This window comes from Fringilla coelebs (genome assembly GCF_963513975.1).
Source record: "Fringilla coelebs genome assembly, chromosome: 3".
Classification (NCBI taxonomy): domain Eukaryota; kingdom Metazoa; phylum Chordata; class Aves; order Passeriformes; family Fringillidae; genus Fringilla; species Fringilla coelebs.
In genome coordinates this window covers 66996455-67015664 of record NC_140030.1, presented here as the reverse complement: position 1 = coordinate 67015664, position 19210 = coordinate 66996455, and the positions used below count along the sequence as shown (strand labels likewise).

Below are 19210 nucleotides of genomic sequence, written 5' to 3'. Positions count from 1 at the left end.
TATTAAAAATGTTGCTCTACATAAAGTGAGAAAAATTATCAGTTTGTGCTTCAAAGCCTGAAGATATTTTCCTCTCATTTGAAAAGTGATTTAAGGAACCATAAATAACTTCAATATTTTGCATCCATGAGGTGTTTTGTAAGGTTGCCTTATCTGTGCACCTGCAACATCACTTCATAATACAAATAAAACTGAAGTTTAGCTTTGGGAACATTCAGGAAGTTTGTGAAAAAAAGTACACAAAATGCAATGCTTGGAGAAGCAAACCTAAGGGATTAATTTCAGACAATGTAGATCTATCAGCTTCTAAGTACTCCCTTTTATAAAAAAAACCCAGTCAACTATTCCTGATTTGAGGAAAAAGGTCTAAAAGAATTTTTGAAATGCAAGCATTTATTTCAAGGACTCCTCTCTTTTAAAAAGAGCCCTGGTTATTCACACTGATATAGCTTTAGTGCAGTAGCCATTAACCATTAGCTCAGCTGTATTATTTACCTCACCCAAACGGAACATTATTTCAGCAATTCCTGAAGTTTTTCTGCACACTTTACCACTGCTTACAATGAAAACACTGCTTTAGAGATTAAATCCAACTTTAGGACAAGTGCCTTTAGTGCTGCATGGGGCTAAGACAGGTACTTGTAAAATAGCACTACTGGCAGAACTTAGAGATTGGCTAAACAACATACTGACAATTATCAAGTATTAGATGATCGCTTGCCATTATTCATGCATCAGCACCTCCATGGTGTGTAAAAGTTTGAAAACCTGAGTCCAAGATTATCTGATTTCATAGTAAAGGACTAAAGGGGCATCCAGAACTTAAGTTTTGAGCAAAACTATCTCAGCTATTTCAATTAATGGCTGTAAAGATACATTCTGTTTAACATTTATAAAAACTCACAGCATGAATGGAACCCACAGCCAATTCTAAATGTTACACAACCTGAACCAATAACTATTTTTGGCAAAAATAATATTTAACTGAACAGAAGTTGAAGAATTCTTACCACAAGGAAGATGTTACCACATTTCACATTGCACGGCCATAACACAAACGAAAACTCCCAGCATGACACATTCCAGTCATATTATTCACTTGACTTTTTAATGCAAAAAATTACGTATTCTTTTGTTTTGCACGTCACAGAATATGATGTGAATACAAGAATACTAGATCAGGGGTCCAAGAAAAGACTATGCACAGGTCAACTATGTATACAATTTTCAATAAGAAATCTTCCAAGCTTCCAGCTTTTTAAATGAAAGAAGTGACAGGAAACTTCAACTCTTCTTCAACAATAATGGTAAATATAGCGAGTCCTAGAGAGGGTAATTGTAAGTCAGCTACTGTCCAGCAAGACAAACAGCTCGATTCCAGCTCTTGGACCCCTGATTTATTGCCTCTCCTTACAGGAGGGTATAACACTGGCAGCAATTACAATAGCACAAAAACTTTTGGCATATGAAATATTAACACAGGATTGACCCTGCATTGCCCCTGCCCATCTCACCACGATCTCCCTTTACTCTTTTTTCCACATCTTCCAGCTACCTTCTCTGTTCCAACTTTATGCTAACCAACAGCTAAGAAACACTCAAGTTTCCTTTTCTGTGTGTGTTTCTTAGATATAAAGCTCCTCAGTTAAAGCCAGGACTGAGGTAAAACATTGTGTCATTTGTGCTAGGAAACAACAGTATCCAATGGTGAATACTCCTTTAAATTTCAGTGGTCCTGCCAAAATTAATGAAAAAACAAGATTTTTTCATCAGGACAAAATTAAACAGATGTGATTGATGAGAGTCATCAGAACTGGTACCACTTCTTGTCTTTGTACTTCAACATCATCTAAAAAAAAATAAAAATTTCTAATTACTGTTCCTGTAATGTACCAAAATGTACAATGACACAAACAAATAATATGCTTTAAAAAGCATAAGGAGAAAGAGGGATGTTAGCAAGGCTTCTCAGAGTTGCAAACACATTGCTGAACACTGAATGTTTAGCATGATGAATTTTCTAATGGTAGCATCATTGCTGGTGAGCTAGCCTCAGAAAGAGACATTTTTGGGAGAATGGGGAGGTTGCACAGGATTTTGGGGTGTGGAAAGAAGTTGGCATGAGAATGAATGAGAACAGCCATTCTGTGGAAGTCACTGAGGAAAAAAACAAAGTTGCACTCAGAGGGTTTGCATACAACGGATCTTTCTTAAGGACAGCAGGAATCTGACATAAAACATTACTCTTCTTATTAATTCAGTGACAATAAATAATTTTTTCCGTAATGGGGATTGAGTTGCACATTTAGAAGCTTACATGCCACTCTAGCAGGCTGCATGCTCTAGAGCAATGTGCCTTGAGACAAGGCTGTTTACAATGAGTACTTAATTGTTAGGAGTGACAAGTGATGGATGAAAGGGAAGCATCCTTTATCAATGATACTGCATGCCCTTCAGATACCTCTAACACGCCTTTGGCAGAACTCAGACACTTGCAGAATTTGCATTTATTTGACAATCAGTTTAATGTTCAGTTTAACATACCTCATGAGCGTGTTTTGAGAAAGAATCAGCACTGTAAAGCATAGCTGCAGTTTTTTCTTCCAGTTCTCCCAGTTTCTGTCCTCTTTCATCCAGTGCCAGCCGGGCTCGTGCCAGTTCACCAACTACACCAGATGCTGCTCCTTTGACACCTTCAATACCCCCAGGTCCTGGAATATGCTGGGCAAGACTCCTTGATGCCTTCCCAGATGCTGATTCTCCAACTGGAGGCATTTGCAAAAGCAGCAAATACAGAATAGTAAGTCTTTCGATCATTGTGACATAAATATCACTGAAACTAGTTTATCTAGAGGTGCAATTTCTTTGCACAGAGACCAAACAGCTTATTTTAGTATGACTAAGAGCAACACTCACTACTCTATGTTAATAGATGTTTCTACATTAGAACTGAGGCATTCAAACATATTTTCAAGTTTCCAGGTAGGTTGTAAAACTGTAAGCTCTTCACAGCTCAAGTGTGAAATTAAAATTCTGATGTTCATCAATAGAATTGTTGAAAAAACACTTCACCAGCACAATATAGCTTATTTCTTGAGGAATGTGTTTTGAGTTCAACAGACAAAGCAGGCTATTGAAATATTGAAAAGTTGTGGTTAGTTCTGGAATTGCTTTGCTGGTATGTAAGCCAGCCAGTGTGATTCCACCAGCAGAAGGTTTTTTTGATGGAAGCATGCAGACACCGGAAGATTAGGTGTCAATGCTGCCATTATTGTAAAAACCTTGCAAAAATAAAAGGAAAGGAATGTAAAAAGACAGTATGGCTGTAAGAACAAAAGGTCAGCTGAACAGCTCCAGACTCCAGTGACAGCACTGACTACATTGCCTTTGCTCTTAATGGCACATCAGTCACCTAGTTCAATCTAGACACTTGATGTACCAATCTCAAGCAGAATTGTACTGACCACAGAAATATGAGTATTTCTTTTAAAAAGTTAAATATTGTTTTAATATTTTTTTTTGTCTCTAGAGAAAATAATATTAACTGGTTAAATACATTTTGATGCAGTATTTCAAGACTCTCTGATTTGATTTGATGTTTCTATGAAGAATAATTTACATTTAAATTAGCACCATAAACATCTTTCTGTGAATTCCCAAAAAAAGAGAAACAATTTCACTTATTCCAGATTCTGCTGTGACCCTCATGGTAAATATGGCTACTTTAAAGATATTCTCAAATATCTTTTGAATTGTCATTGAAGTCTCTGTCAGGCTTTTTTTCATTCATTAGGATTTTTTTCTTCCATTCAATACTATTTTCCTTCTAAAGATCCAAGCCAAAACTTAATAGTGGAAACTTGACATGATATGAAGAGATAGAGGAAAAATACCATGTAACTTTAGAAGCTTTCTCATTCTTATTAAATTATAATTCGTACACATAAATTTCTCTACTGGAATACTTCACCAGCCTTCCATAGTATTACATACACATATATGTATATAGAAACACACAAAAAAGAAACCCTTGACACAAAAAGGGACCTCTAAATATCTGATAGTTGCTCAAAATGTACAGGCACAAGTAATGAAGTCTCATTTTTATAGAACCACCATAAAAGAAAGGATTGGCAAGGCACCTTGTCCATTTTGACAGATACATTTCACATTAATAAGAAAAAGGTCCTTAAAAAGAAGCTTGCATAATATGGTGTTGAATCTAGCAAATATCTACATAAATAAATAGAAGATATTTTCCTTAAATATATTAAAGTGCTTAATGCCACCACAGTAAAAAAAAAGGTAATCAAAAGAACAATGAGAAAATTATAAAGCAATGAAAGTTTTGCCAAATCTGAATTTTACTATCCTATAAATAGAATTTTACTGAATTTTAATGTCCTATAAACAGTCCTATAAATTGAAATATCATACAGTTCTGCCCTTGCTGTCATTTCTAAGGCATCTCTGCATAAGCAAAACAAGGAAAAAGCAAAACAAGGAAAATCTGGCTAGTAACTGAAGTAAAGTGAAATTTTAATTTTCCCAATGTCCAGAATAGAATTCTCCAAAAGCAGTGCCTTTAGAGGCAGTTTACCAGCATAGATAGAATCATGCTCAGTACTACACGCTTCATAAAGATGAATAAAAATAAAGTTATAAAACAAGAAATGATTATAAAACAAAACCAAAATGTTATAAAACAAAACTCATCTACTGCTGAATAAATGAACTAAAAGAACCTGTGAAAAAATCATCCAAGCTTTTCTGATCTTGTTGGTAGCCTGTACAACACAAAATCTATGAAAAAAATATTTTTCACTCCCTATTTTACTCTCCTCTCCACAAAGGTAATGTTCTATGAACACAGGTAATACATTTACCAAGGATCACTAGGATCCTTGAGAAGAAATACCAGAAAAATAACGATTAATAATAACTTACAGAGTTCTTCTCTGTCAAGTGACTGTGCTCCACCACCAAACAGGCCTTTGAAGAACCCCCTGTTTGGTGCTTCTGGTGTTTCTACGAGAGTGAAGAGCTCACCCAACATTTCCTTTGCAATGAAAAAGAGACATAACAAGGCATAAATTATTAAAAATAATGGAATATTCTTTCACTTTCAGGATTTGTTTAATGGATTTGAATTTCAAAAGAAATACGCTTTAATGAGCATCTGTCTTTGCAAGGTGATGTAGGAAATAGAAAAATAAAGAACATATTAAGAAATTTGTCCAAACTATCTGCTTCTGATGGCTACAAGGTTAGAGCTCATAGAATTCAGAAGCAAAGAAATGCATTCAAGTAAAGCTTATTTGCCCCTCTACAACTTGGGCAAGACTCCTGACTTTGTTCTATTGAAACTGCATCTACAAATACTTATATCCACATAGCAGTATGAAAGTAGAGCCTGCAACTCTGCTTATTCATTATTCTATACAACTACCGAAGCATGACTGAGAATTTTTCAAGCTGTTAATACCCCTGAAACATAATAGCTTCCTTCAAATATCCTGAGTTGGCACTCCCCACTTGTGTCAGCACACACCTCCCCCAGTGTCAACTGATCAAGGGAATTTTAACTGCATGTTAAAGGAGGAAATTTCCTGTTGATCAAAATGAAATTAAGCAAGAAACTGATTCAACTACAATAGGATGGACGAAACAAAAATTAAGGGCAGAAGTGATTCATTCAGAATCACTCTCTACAGTGAAGGAAAACAAAAGGGAAAAACAAAAATCAAAGCACAAAGGTCTAAAGGCTCAGCTCAGAATTAATCTAAGAAAAAAAGTGATTTTTTAGAAAGAGTTCATTACCTGAAGATTTTCACATGTTTCTTGGCTGTAGGTGAGCCTCTGTATTTCAGTGGGTGAGACAAGATAGAGTGCTTGTCCATTATCAGTGAAGCAGAACGTTCTGGCTATCCGCATATTGGTGAGTGGCAGGTAATATACATCCAACAATGGCCTTAAACTTGGCAAACTTAAAGAAAAGAATTAAACCCCCATAAATATAGAAGAAATGTCTCTTATTGATTAAATGACTGATTTTTAAACTGCAATACATAATTTTTTCTCTTCCCCATTTGCATGATACCACATAAACAGGTATCATTTAATGATGTTACAGAATCTCAAAGAATCAGATTTTTCAAGGTAGCACCTCAAAAGTGAAATTTAAACATCTGCACCAAAGATGCATTTAAAAGCATTTTTAAAATGATAGTCTGAGCATGTAAATCACAAATTCAGTATTTAATGAATTAGGCATCACTTAATAATTACCAAGATATTTTGATAAGTATCTACTAAGAGTTTACAATTAAACATCCTGTCTCTTCTCTCAGGTTAATAATTTCTCCTTGACTAAAAATACAAGTCTAAAAGATTTCTCCTCAAGAAAATTTAGAACTATAACATGAGTGTGCTGTCAAAGGAAAGCAGAATACCGTAGCTTCAAGCAATCTTATTAAGTCCCCCTTTTTTTCTCTGACTAGATGTTAAAGATAAAGTCCTCTTAGAGCAAAAGTTTGCTTACCTTGTATTTTCTGATTCTATACATGTAACTGCAGAACTTACTGTATCAATATACTGAAGTAGAGACAGCACACTTGGGCTAGAGCAATATTTTCCTACCAAACATTCCTCTCCCTCAAATAAATGCAAGGGACAAAACACCTAATTTCTTGACAAGTAGAACCCAAAATAAACCACTGTCTCAAACATCCCCTGAGAAGTTCTTCTAAAAAAATCACAAAAGTTGTTAGCTACCAATGTCCCAATAATACAACAGCTGCTGCTGCTGCAGACACCATCCACATAAGGTTATTAATTCTAGACACTAAAAAAGCAGCCAATGGGGAAAACTGAAGTTAAAACCAAAAAAAAGATGTAGTAACCACGACAGTGTCAGGCTGCCTTGTTTTGGTTTTTGATTTTTCTTTTTTTACATTGATGCTGAGATTGCCTTCGGAGGCAAGTTTCAAAAGTGAGAAATAAAAAGCAATATTCTCTTGTAAGCGTATCACCTGGTTATGACACCTCTGCCATGCAGGTCTAAAATAAGAATATTCCTAAGAGTCTGTAACAGGGAAGTGTTTTGCTTCAGATCAATAGGAGCATAAAACATTCTTACAGCTTCAAAACACAAAAACATTAGATCAGATAGGACCAGCATGATATCCATGAAAGCATTTTCATCATTTCTGTTACATATTTGTTTGTTACTAAGTCCTATCTGAATTTACACCAGTAGTTAAGTACTGGGCATCTTGGGTATGATATAGTGCTCTGACAACTTTACATGAACTAAACATAAGGTCCATCCCCAGCAGCAATTAATGCTTACGAAATGGAGCTCAGCACTGGAACCCAATTTCTCCACACAAGGAAACAATTCAGCATTTATAGTTTACCACATGTAAAGTTCATTAGAGAATAATATGAATCCCGAAGAAGACAGGATTTGTTTCAATATGTGGTATCTGAACATAAGTTTAGTTTTAGTTAGGATAAACAATACTGAGTTGCCCTGCAAGGTGAGCAGCATTTTTTAGACATGTTTAGAATACATAAAACATGGGATATACACCAATGGAGTTACAGACTTACATACTACAATTAAAAAACAAGTTTTGATTTGATTTTAGTTTTACTCCTAAAAACTTCCTAAAGAAGTATTTTTTACAGAGTTTGCCAAGCTGAAAGCTTCTTTTGGTAACCTTAAAATAATGATCCAAGAACTTTACTGGCATAATTTTATAGGGCCATGTTCTACATTAATCTTATCATCAGGCCACAACTGAACTGTAGGTGCAAGGGTTTAAGTACATACACACTGCTGGTTCAGAATAAAACAGCACTTAGAAATATTTAAGATAAAGGACATGAAAATTATATAGGTGACTTGTAAGTGTATTTAAACACTACTACTACTACAACACATGTTTAAACTCATAACTGAAACCCCTTATTTTAGATGACTTAATACTATACAACTGGCAGTTAATCTTGCCTTCATAGCCTGGGCTTAAGCCTTTAAGGCACAAGCAAGCTACACAAGAAAATATTGAGGCATGACTGTGATACAAACAGTAGCACAAAAATAGGCAGAGTTCTGGTCAGGTGCAAGCTAAAGGTCTGACTCAAGGCACTTTTCTCCATCAGGAAGTAAATTCAAGTTTTAGACAGACTTAAAGTCATGGACCTATATCACCTGTTTGGGACTATGTGTCGAATCAGTGTAGCTTGAGCTAAAGTGGTAAACTTTTTCATGTGTTAAAGACATAACTAAAAGGAATGTACAATCAAAATCATTCAGGCTCAAGTATTAGAGAATCATCAACACTGAGTGAATGTAATTTTTTAAAAATTCATCATCCCATGGAAAAGGAACCTTTCTGTGCAGCAGAGGACTATTTTTGCATTTAAGTCACTATCAAACAGGTCTTACCTAAAAGTCATAATATGTCCATTGGCACAAAAACATGCAAGGCAGATACTGTTACTCAACGACACTATGTCTCCACGAAGAACAAAAGAAGTCTCTGTTATATTTTGCTTATAAATACAGTTCTGGGATGGCAGTGAGATAACTTTTGCTTGCTTTTCTGAACATATCACTGCATATTGGTTTTCACTGATTTCCTGAGAGGAAGAAGGGGACACTGAGACAGGTCGTCGCTTTTTTGCTTTTTCTTTTTCATCTTTATCTTCATGGTGCTCTCTCCAGGTTTCATGTGCTGGTGGGACCAAAGATCCTGTGGTATCCAAAAAAGCCATTCTCAAGATTGCCCCTTTTAGCCTCAGGATGGTTCCTAGGAAAGAGTAGTTGAACACACTTCTAAAACAGTTCTCCTAAATTGCTTTCCAAGCTACAAAATATTCCTTTAAGAAGCTAGGAGGATGAAAAGAAAAGAAGAACTTCAGTTTGCTCCCCTAGCAAAACAGATGTAAACAAACCTTGGGCATTCATCTAAAAACTAATGAAGCACAAATGTAATCAGGAAAATGTTAAACCAGTTCTCAAGGGTAAAGTGGGTGCACAGTCTTTCATTAACTTCAAGGGAAATGTATTTGTATTTAAGTTCAGTGTCATAAATGCAACTCATTTAATTCTCTCCTGATGAGTGCACAGTATATTTAATATCAACAATAAATGTTATTAGTCAAAGGTGAGCACCACCTTTTCCTTCAATTTGTTCAGAGACAAGCATGTGCAGTTTTTTTATTTCTCCCCTGCAGTTCACATTTGAATCCACTTCTCTAGCTTGAAATGAAAAGGTTTTCCCTCCTTACAGTTCAGATCACTGTCTCTGTAGGCCAGACCTTGAGCAAATCAATTTTATTTTACTTTAATTCATTTACATGTAAGTAACAACATGAACGTTTGCTGAGTCCAAAATATAAAGCAATATCTTTTAAGGATTATGCTGCAGATCCAAAGGGGAAACACACTGCCTAGCCTGCAGCATTGCCTTTAGGACCAACTGTTAGCAAATCTGACCACTGCTTCCAACCCCTCACTCAATGGACACAAATCCCATATATGGTCTAGATGTCCACTCCTCATCATTCCTAAAATCAAAGGCATTGCAATTTGTCTGTTTGGTACCATCTGTGTAGCAAAATGGACTAGAGCAGCATGTTCTGCATGAGACAGTGGTAGCAGGAAAGCTAAATCTATGACTAACAGTCTATCCAATAAACCATTAATACATAATTACAACAAAATCACTGGCTGTGCATCAGAAAAACAAGATCCAAGACCTTTCACAGCGATCCAAAGGAATATAATTATCACTAATATTTCAAGCTAGTTGTTTAATTTACAGCCCTAGTTTGCACTCCCTATTTTTTGCTGCAAGAAAACTGATTGACTCTTACCTCATGACTAAAAAAACAGTAATAAACTGAGAATTTGATACTATTCATCTCTTCTGCTATCTCTGTTTAACAACTACAAATGGTTTCTCAGCAACTAAACACTGAAGTTATATTTATTTATTTTATGAAATTGTACTTTCCACTTTTCCAATTTGAGAAGCTCTGGTAAAAAAGTAACCACTGTAGCTTGTTAAACTTACCAGCTAAATCAATGCAATACATGTTTTAAATTAATCAATCATTGAAAACTCCAAACAGTTTCTTAAAAAATAGGAAGAATGACAACAATACTTTATCAAAGCGTACTTTAGCTTGTCTGCTTTGTACATACCACTAGGAGAAACAATTACAGGCTGAAGAAGTCTTTGCTCTCCTCCTGGGGGTAAGTTCAGTACAATGACAAGCACTGTACCCAGCGTGGTCCCAACCCACAGGCATGGGGAAGGTGATGTATCAGCCTTTCTTGTGAAAGTCTCACAAAAATGAAGAGCTGAAATTGCCTCGCGTGACTCTTTATCAATGCTAGTTACACTAGAACTCCGGGATCGACTGAAAGAGTTGTCTTTGACATCTGAAAATAAATCAGTATTAATTAAAAAGAATGGAAAATTGGAGGGAATAAGAGAATTTAATTTTTTTCTGTTCTTTAGCATCAGCTGTATACTAACTATAATGCCATTGATTTTTGTACCCCTATCTCCTTATTCCCCAATTTCCAGCTGTTTCTTGAGCAAAGCACACAATCTTTGTTGCAGAGGTTGCCATTAGGTAATTATAATGAACAATTTGAAAGCCTATTTTTGTCTTCTAGAGCCAGAGAATAATAGTTATCAAGTGGTACTCCTTTAAAAAGCTGAATGACAAACCTCTCTGCCAATTAGTTCATTGAGCAGATGCAAAAATATTGGTTTTTTTCAACACAGTTAACTAATCTTAAGAAGATACAACTATTTTACTTTAGGAAATGCAGTGACATCTGCACAGCATGATAGCATGGAACCTGTAATGACTCACAATATTGCTCCACTTTAGGAAACTCTGTGCAGGATATCAAACAAGCTACTTAAACACCCCCAAACTTTTAGTAAGAGGAAAACAAATGCTACCAAATGCCACCTGGTACTGCTATGCAAAGCTGAAGATTTCCACTGGGAATGCTGTAGCATAGTGCCAGTAATAGCACTAAAGTCCTTCCAGATGCCTTGCTCACTGTTTAGCAACACATGAACACTAATGTTAACAAAAGTAAATTGCTGCTCCACTCTTGCTGTATGCTATCTGTAGGTGTGGCAATACCTGATACATCAGCAGATGCTGAATTTATCTATGCATCCACAAATTAATGATGTAATTTCTTCTTTCGTAATTGTAAAGTTTTAGCACAAGACAGCCCTCACCAGCAAAAGTTGGATGCAATTTATATTATACTTTAAAAAAAACCTCAAAAAATCTTTTGAGTAGGGTATAGATGCAATTGACATTTTAAAGCAGGATTAAGAGCTAAAGAACAGCATTCAACCATGTACTTTTTGGAACTGCTACTATGTTAGTTTCATTAAATTATTGAAAAACTTTGTACAAAGAATATTTAACATGCATTTGAAAAGCATACATACTAGATTTCAACTGACTAAATACACACATCTACTTAACACAAACAGTGAATCTTCTGAGGAATTGCCTCATTCCAAAAAGGATAGGAAAAAAACCATTGTCCTGCTGAATTTTAGTTTTCAAATATAAAACATGGATTATAGGAACTAACTCAATAGGATGTTGACATACTAAGTTTTCACCTTAAAAACAATAAATCCAGTGTAAAACAATGAAAACAATAATTTATTTTTAGAAGTCTTCTAATGACCACCACCTCTTATGATGCTTGTTTTTTTTTCACGCTTGAGTATTTACTAATTTAATGGGTTTTTTTCAATTTTAACATGGATTAATCAGTCTGAATATAATCAATCATACAGTAACTGCAATAAACATAGCTTTACATGTCCATTTGTGCGTTCTAGCTATTAGATTTGAAGAACATGTGTAAAAATTCCAGAAGCACTGGAATGGACTGGAGAAAACCAAGGAAAACTAACTTGTCAGACATATGGGCATTTTTGAGAGTGGATAATCCATTTGGAAGAGAGAACAGAAGGTCAAAAGTTTAATTGCTTTAGTGCATCCTACTTATCCTGAAGTTTGGAAAAAGTTTGTAAATGGATTAGATTTAGATGAAGAGGAAGGAACAGCAGTGTGATGAATCACTAGGCACCACCAGAAGGATGGAAAGATGAGGCTCTTTTGAGGAAGTAAAGCAAGGAATAGCACCTAGAGGCAGTAGCATCTTAATCACTGGATTAGAGCATTGAAAAGCAATGGTATAATGAAGACAAGGGTATGATCAAGATAACTTCTATTTAGAAAGCAGAGAATAAATACAGAAACACATAGTTTAGATTTTATCTGTTCAGAGAGGAAGAGAAGCCGGTTAAAGATCTAAAGACAGAAAAATTATTTGAAAGAACAAGATCATGAAAGAGTAGGTTTCAAGAAGCCATGGAAAGAAATGAGAGACAATGATAAGGATAATGAATTTAGGAGGAAGGCATTTCAGTTGTCTCATACAGCCCATAGATATGGCCACATAAGTGACAAAAATACAAGCAAGCCAACACTGAAGAACACTATGCAAAAACTGTATCACTACAAGAAAAGATAGAAGCAAAATTAAATGTAACAGCTTAAGAAAGTGATTTACAGACCTGAAAACCTAGAATAATTTTACACAGAACAAAATGAGGTTTCTAAGCACGGATATTCACACACATGCAAAGTCAAAACCAGTCAAAGGCTATTGCAATTCAGATGGTACAAACCATTTTATGAGTTTATCAGAAATGATGTGACCAAAAAACCCTTCCATTATTTCAGTAGAAGGAACAGCAAATATTAAGTGATGTAGGAAACACTGTAACTCTTTCAAGATTGGAAAGTGCTGAAAAAAATTCAGTATTCACTTTTCACCGGTCTTCATTAGGAAAAAGTAACACTTCCAAGTAATTATTGCCATCAAAGAAATGTGAGTAAAACAGCAGAATTACAATAGGTTGATACTTAAGTATAAATGTGTTCCAGTTTGCCAAGTATGAAATTCACCCTGTACCCAAGATAATCCCATTGGTGAACATAGCATAGAACAACAGAAACATATTGAAGAGAGTCATCAAGTTCTTCAGCTCTTCTGTGCCAACATGGCCACAGTCAAATTACTCTAGTTCCAGACACTGAGCTTAGAAAGATGAGGAAAAATTCCAGTTCCAGAGGAGATTAACAGAAGCCACCCCAGGTTTAGATAGCATTACCTAAAGAAGAAGGAACTGAATTCTGTAAAGAAAAAAAATCTGTAAAAATGAAATTAGAGATACGATGACAGATTTCAACAGCATAAAAAATGACTAATAAAGATAGGGAGTACATGTTATCCCTGTTTATTGTGCAAATGACAAGAAAAAGTTAATATGGAAGCAAGGAAGTTGGATTAATTAACAGGAAATCTGTCAAATTAGACTACACAACATTGAAACTTTGTCCGGCATATTTCTAAAAAACTTTTTTATTGGAGGCCCATGAATAGATCAGATGTTAAATTGTCAAAATATCTGTATCCCTGCCAAATGATCCTTGCCAGTCCTTGGATAAAGAACCTCTAAGAATCGCTTCCAACTTAACATTTCCCTGAGAGGGGCAAGCTGTAACTGTAAATCAGGGTGGTCCAGCTCAGTTTGAGCTATCCCAGTGCCACAGACTTTTCCCCTTGTTGACAGCAGGAGCACCTGGCAAACACACAGTGCTACAGCTCCCATCTGATCCTGGCTGTCTTCTGCTGGGCTGGTGATAGCAATTCTGCTGCAGACAGAGGAGCAAGCTGTGGCAGGCAGAAGGCAGCTGCATTTACTACTGTAGGTCTACAGTTGTCCCCCATCATCTTTAGAGAACGAGTCAGAGGAGCTGGATCTGATCTAACAGCTGGGAAAGTATTTAAAAAAACTCCAACCGACTCATTTGTACATTGTTTTAGGCAACACAATGACCTTTAGTACCACAGACCTCATAACTGAGCTGATCCTTATTTAAAAAGTTATGGTGCATTTTCAAGAAAAATAAATTCTCAGACTGGTCATCCATCCAAACAGCTGAATGTTGCTTTACTTTAGAGAGAGTGGTCACAAGACAAGTAACATTTATAAAACGATGCCCAACTATTTGTTGAGAACACCTCAACATGTCCAGTTAAGATATTTCATTTTTCAATTTAAAGTGTATCAGATGGTCCTAAGCAGGCAGCAGCAGTTTTCCTAATGCTGTCTGCTTATTCACGGTTTTGCTATCACAGCACTACTGATAAAGTGAGTGACAGATACCTAAAAATGATGAAAGTGTGATAAGCCATATACAGGAATTGCAGGCTTACCTTATGATGACAGCAATGACATTTTGTGCCTGAGAGTCCCCAAAAAGAGTGGAATTAAAATTTTATTTCTACACTTCAGATAAATGCAACATAAAGTCATGATAGCTTACATAATTTAGGCCTCTTACTTTAACATACTCGCATTCAGATTTAATAAAAATAAAATCAACTATATAAACTTACCTAAATCAGGCTTTAACTCAGTTGGCAAACTTAGCTTCCTGGACATCTTTGCTGAAAAGTGAAGTATATCTTTTTTTTAAAAAGAATAAACATAATTTTGCTGGTCCTTATTTGCTTCTTTTGCAATATTTAATACATAATTATTTATTACATTCATTGAGGTACTTTAAAGGATTTCCACTAAAGCAGAGCCTCACTTCCTCAAGTGAGTGGTACAAACTAAATCATGGAAGACAGCAAAATCCCTAAATACAGCATCTTATAACTTTTGCTGAGCTTGATTTCTCTTCAGGCGGGACTTAATGGATTGGATGAACTTGGCTTTGGCTCAACCTCAAGTTTTAAATTCTCAGGTGAGAGGTCAGAATTGCAAGGATGTGCACTGATTCTTACAAAAAATTAAGATCCCGCCCCCCTTTCTAATGCCCTACTTTCTGATCAAACCTGAGACATTTAAATATAAAAAAAAAAAAAGAACTTGAAATTACACTAAAATTAATGCACATGTGTATAAGCTAATCACCTGAGAGGAAATCCACAACCTGAGAACAATGAAGACATTACAGAGAATAATAATAATATCAGCAGTGCACAAACACTTGTAACACATTCAAAAACCCAGAAAGGTTTTGATAATACTGCTCAAGTGAAAAACAGCACTTCAACTAATTCCTTAGAAATTATTTTTATAGTATTAGAAATATTGCAGTCCATTTAAACTGCAGTACAATACAAACAAATGCTGCTACAAAAACCATCAGAAACAAACTAGTACGCATTCATACCACTTCCATCTTACTTTCAGTAATTACTGGAGAATGAATTGTTTTGATATAGTCGATCTGCTAGATGAGGACTACACTCTAAATTTATTTCTCAGCCACATGCTTCTGCTTTGATGTATCATTTTTATGATCTTACATAGGTAATACTTCTTTTCCAAAAGTAGATATTGAGCTTAGCCTCATAATTCTAGGAGTATCTTGTAATGGATACCTCTCAAAGCAGTCTGAATCCTGCTGCTTTTCTCTGTTAAAATTGGGAGTTACCTCATTCTAATTACCACTTTAACAGAAATCATTCCAATTTCTACATACCCTGAAGAACAGCATGTGACTTAAAGTTAGTTCCACTCCTCCAAAAGTGAAATACTTCACTGTATCATCAATTATGCTCATCAATATTGCAAATTCTAGTTATCTGAATAGTTGAACAGTTTTATTCCTGTCATACATCATAAAAATTTGAGAACAAGACTCCAGAAATAATCTTCTAATTTCCTTTATGTGTCAATGTTAAAAGTATGCTTGAATTAAATTGAAATTACTTACTCTCAGGCAGAAATGCTGATCACCTATTTTAGTGCAGGCTGAAACTGAAAAGGGCAGCCTGACTGTGTTTTCTACCCTCATCCTTGCCTTAGCACTGGCAAATACCTAACCTAATGGTGAGGTCAAAACCCATCTAAATGAGGTTTCTGCCAAGGGTTGCTTCCAAACAAGATCAACTCCTATTTCAGATCAGAGCTCAGAGACAGGAATAGAAAACCAGGGTACACAACAGCAGTGTGTGTACACAACAGCAGTAGTGACGAGGATCCCATCTTTTTGCTGTCAGCTTGAACTTAAATCAGCTTCTGGAGACATCATGAAATCTCATCTGGAATAGTGAATTTCAGGATGGGCATTCCTCATAACACTTTTGTTCTCTGTTGGACATTTAAATAATGAGAGCTGAGGTACTGAACAAAACCTCAAGCATGTACACAGAAAATAACTGGAGCTATTTTTGGCTTTTAACAGCTTTCACCATGTATAAATAACCTATTTAACTAATAGAAGACCAGTACAGTCACTCTTGGCTTTTCAAATAGAAACATTTGGCACAATCTTAACAACTGGGAGAAAATTGACAAAAAAAAAAAAAAATCCTAAGTTATAGATAATATGACATGTAATAGCAAGTATAGGCAAATGTGTTGGATTCTGAGAGCCAGCCCAGTTTTAGCTTTTTGTTCCTTAGTGAAAGGCCAGCTGTGTGCACTAGGCTGGTAAGATAGAACAAATTTGTCCGACAATTTTCAAGACACACTGAACTATGCCTCATTAATAGGACAAGAGGATACAAGATTTGTTAAAAAGGATATCATTACTGGAAATTGTGAATTACTGTGCTGTGCAAAAAAACCCCCAACACTTCAAAACATATGTTAATGTGTCAGAAAGCTCAATAATTCAAATGTAAATGAGAAATAAGAACCTATTCCAACAGCAATGGTGCCATCTTGCGTTTAAACAAAAAACTGCCTAAACATGCAGTAAGAAAATAGAAGTATTTCACCAGCTAAGCCCTTTTTGACTAACATTACTCAGTATAAAAAAACCCTCTGCTTGCATTCACATTGGCTTAAGTTTTAAAATTTTTGATAAATTCAGTTTTTTTATGCCTCAGATGAAAACCAGCAACATGCTAGATACCTTGTGCAAAGCCAAAGATACAAATCAGAAAAATGGAAGATACAGGATGGAAATCTACAGAGAGCGCATTCAGTGCCAGGCTTTTCACTCCAGCTGTACAGCAGGGCAGAGGTGATGCTGACTGCTCCTGCTGCACGTGGCTGACTTCAAGAAGTAGCTGTCATATCAGAGTTCAGTATCTCCCTTGTTGTGGCAGCATTTACAGCCCAGAGAGAGATCTGGGAGCAGTTGTGCTCCTCCTGGCACATTGCTGCTCAGGGCAACAATGACTGTTTTGCCTGGGTTTAGTCCTACACATAATATTTCTCTACATTAAAAAATTTAGAGAGTTATACACAGGTGCACACACATGTCCTGTCAAATAAATATAATTAGGCATCATATTAGAGAACTGTCCAAACCCAGGGATTCTTGGAGATTTCTCACAGGTCAGGCTTGGGAAGGTCGGTGTTAAAATATGAAAGACTGCTTTTCCATAAGATGTTATGTGTCAGCATAGCAGGAACAACCTTCAATTCAATGAAGAAAACCTGAAGTGTGAGAAGGCTTCTCACTAGGAAGCTGTGGCTTAGAAGCAACAGCTACATTTCATTTGCGGTGGGTTATCCTGAGCTGATGCTTTAAATGCATAGCACATCAGTTTGAAAGCTATACAGTGACTTCTTCATCCCTTTTATTTTAAAATAAAATTCTAAAGAGAGACATGTGTCTCAGAGCTTTGACAACCAAGAGAACAACTTATGAAGCCTATTTCATAAAACATCATATGAGAAATAACTAAGCAGCTTAGAATTTCTTAGAGGCACCAAAGCTCCCTAATTATCCTATATTTGACAACTACACAAAGTGAAATATTTACATTACCAATTAACTAATATTGAAATCTCTAAAATTCACATGAGAACAATAAAACCATTTTACAAGAAACTGTAAGAAAACATGTGCTTGGATACATAAAAAATTAGATCAAAGCATTAAAATCACATTGAAAGAATTGGTCTTTGACATTAGGGCAAATAAGAACTTATTATGAACATTGTAAAATTTGATTCAATGAAAACAGCTGTAATGGTCAATTATTATAGCAATGTTTGAAAAACTTAGGTATACACTTAGAATGTAAGAAATGTGAGAAACCTCTGTCAGTTCTAAAAGCAGGGATTACAAAAGTTTGGGACTAAATCTACTCTGCTTAAATCCATCTACTAATACTCTTTGCAATTATTTTTAAATTTGTAGATAAATAAGACCAATTTTCCTAATAATTGTTTGGCACAGGCTACCACAAAAGTTATAAAGGTTGTAAAATCTACCACATTTATCAGGCACCTTTACTAAAGGTTTTTCCAGAAATGGTTGTTATATCTTAACTTACAACAACATTTACTCCTATTTAATCATCTGTATCTCTTCATGGCAAATACTTAATTAACCAAATTATGAGTAAAAAAGCTGAAAGTTTTGCTTCCACTGAAGTTGGATTCCAATGTCTTTCTATAAAAATGTCATGGCCTTAGAAAATAAGTACTTCCTACCAATTCTTCTTTCTGTAAATTCATTTATATTTAGAATATTCCTTCATATTACTTCACAGCATAGTTTTATACCTTCAAAGAAGTGACATTTGTAAGAGAATGGGTTGGATTCAGTAATGGCCTCAGTACTTTCTAAAATTTCTAGAAATGCTTAGTTAAATCAGGTATCTCAATATCTCCAAGGAAACAATTAACTATGATTTTTCAAGGTTCATCTTTGATGCAAATAAAAGATAAGCATGACCCAAAAGCAACACATTCACAACAGGCTTTTAACTTGACTTACTATCCATTCCTTAGCACAGAGCATTCACAGTTGTGTATTTAGAAGACAACAAACCAGACCAACTGATCAAAATGTTGGTGCATGAAGCATTTGCATATTGTTTTACAGAAATCTGCAGAGATGATGATGCTTTTCATCTGTTGCAATAAAGTGACAAATTGACAATGGCTTCCACGTTTACAACTGCATGTATGAAGTTACCACCTTGCAGCCCTACCACTGAAATGAAATTACTTCACACTTTACTAGCAGCATTCCCTTGCTTCTTGTTCCCATGGGGCATACACAGGCGTGATATTAACAGCAACTGAAGTTACCAATGGAAATGATTTAATTCTGTTTTGCACCACATTTAGCAGGTTGTAATTTA

The 19210-nt window shown here is 35.5% G+C and overlaps 1 protein-coding gene across 1 annotated transcript in view; it reads right to left on the bottom strand.

Moving 5' to 3' along the window:
• Window positions 1-1047: 1047 nt before the first annotated feature.
• Window positions 1048-19210, bottom strand: part of STXBP5 (syntaxin binding protein 5) — a 101822-nt gene continuing 83659 nt past the window's right edge. Inside the window, exons 22-28 of the mRNA XM_084202121.1 lie at window positions 14543-14593; window positions 10220-10459; window positions 8456-8819; window positions 5821-5986; window positions 4948-5059; window positions 2545-2765; window positions 1048-1849 (exon numbers count right to left, since the gene is read on the bottom strand). Of these exons, the coding sequence (XP_084058247.1) occupies window positions 1808-1849; window positions 2545-2765; window positions 4948-5059; window positions 5821-5986; window positions 8456-8819; window positions 10220-10459; window positions 14543-14593 (1196 nt within the window). The 3' untranslated portion in view covers window positions 1048-1807. The remainder of the gene's footprint in view (window positions 1850-2544; window positions 2766-4947; window positions 5060-5820; window positions 5987-8455; window positions 8820-10219; window positions 10460-14542; window positions 14594-19210) is intronic.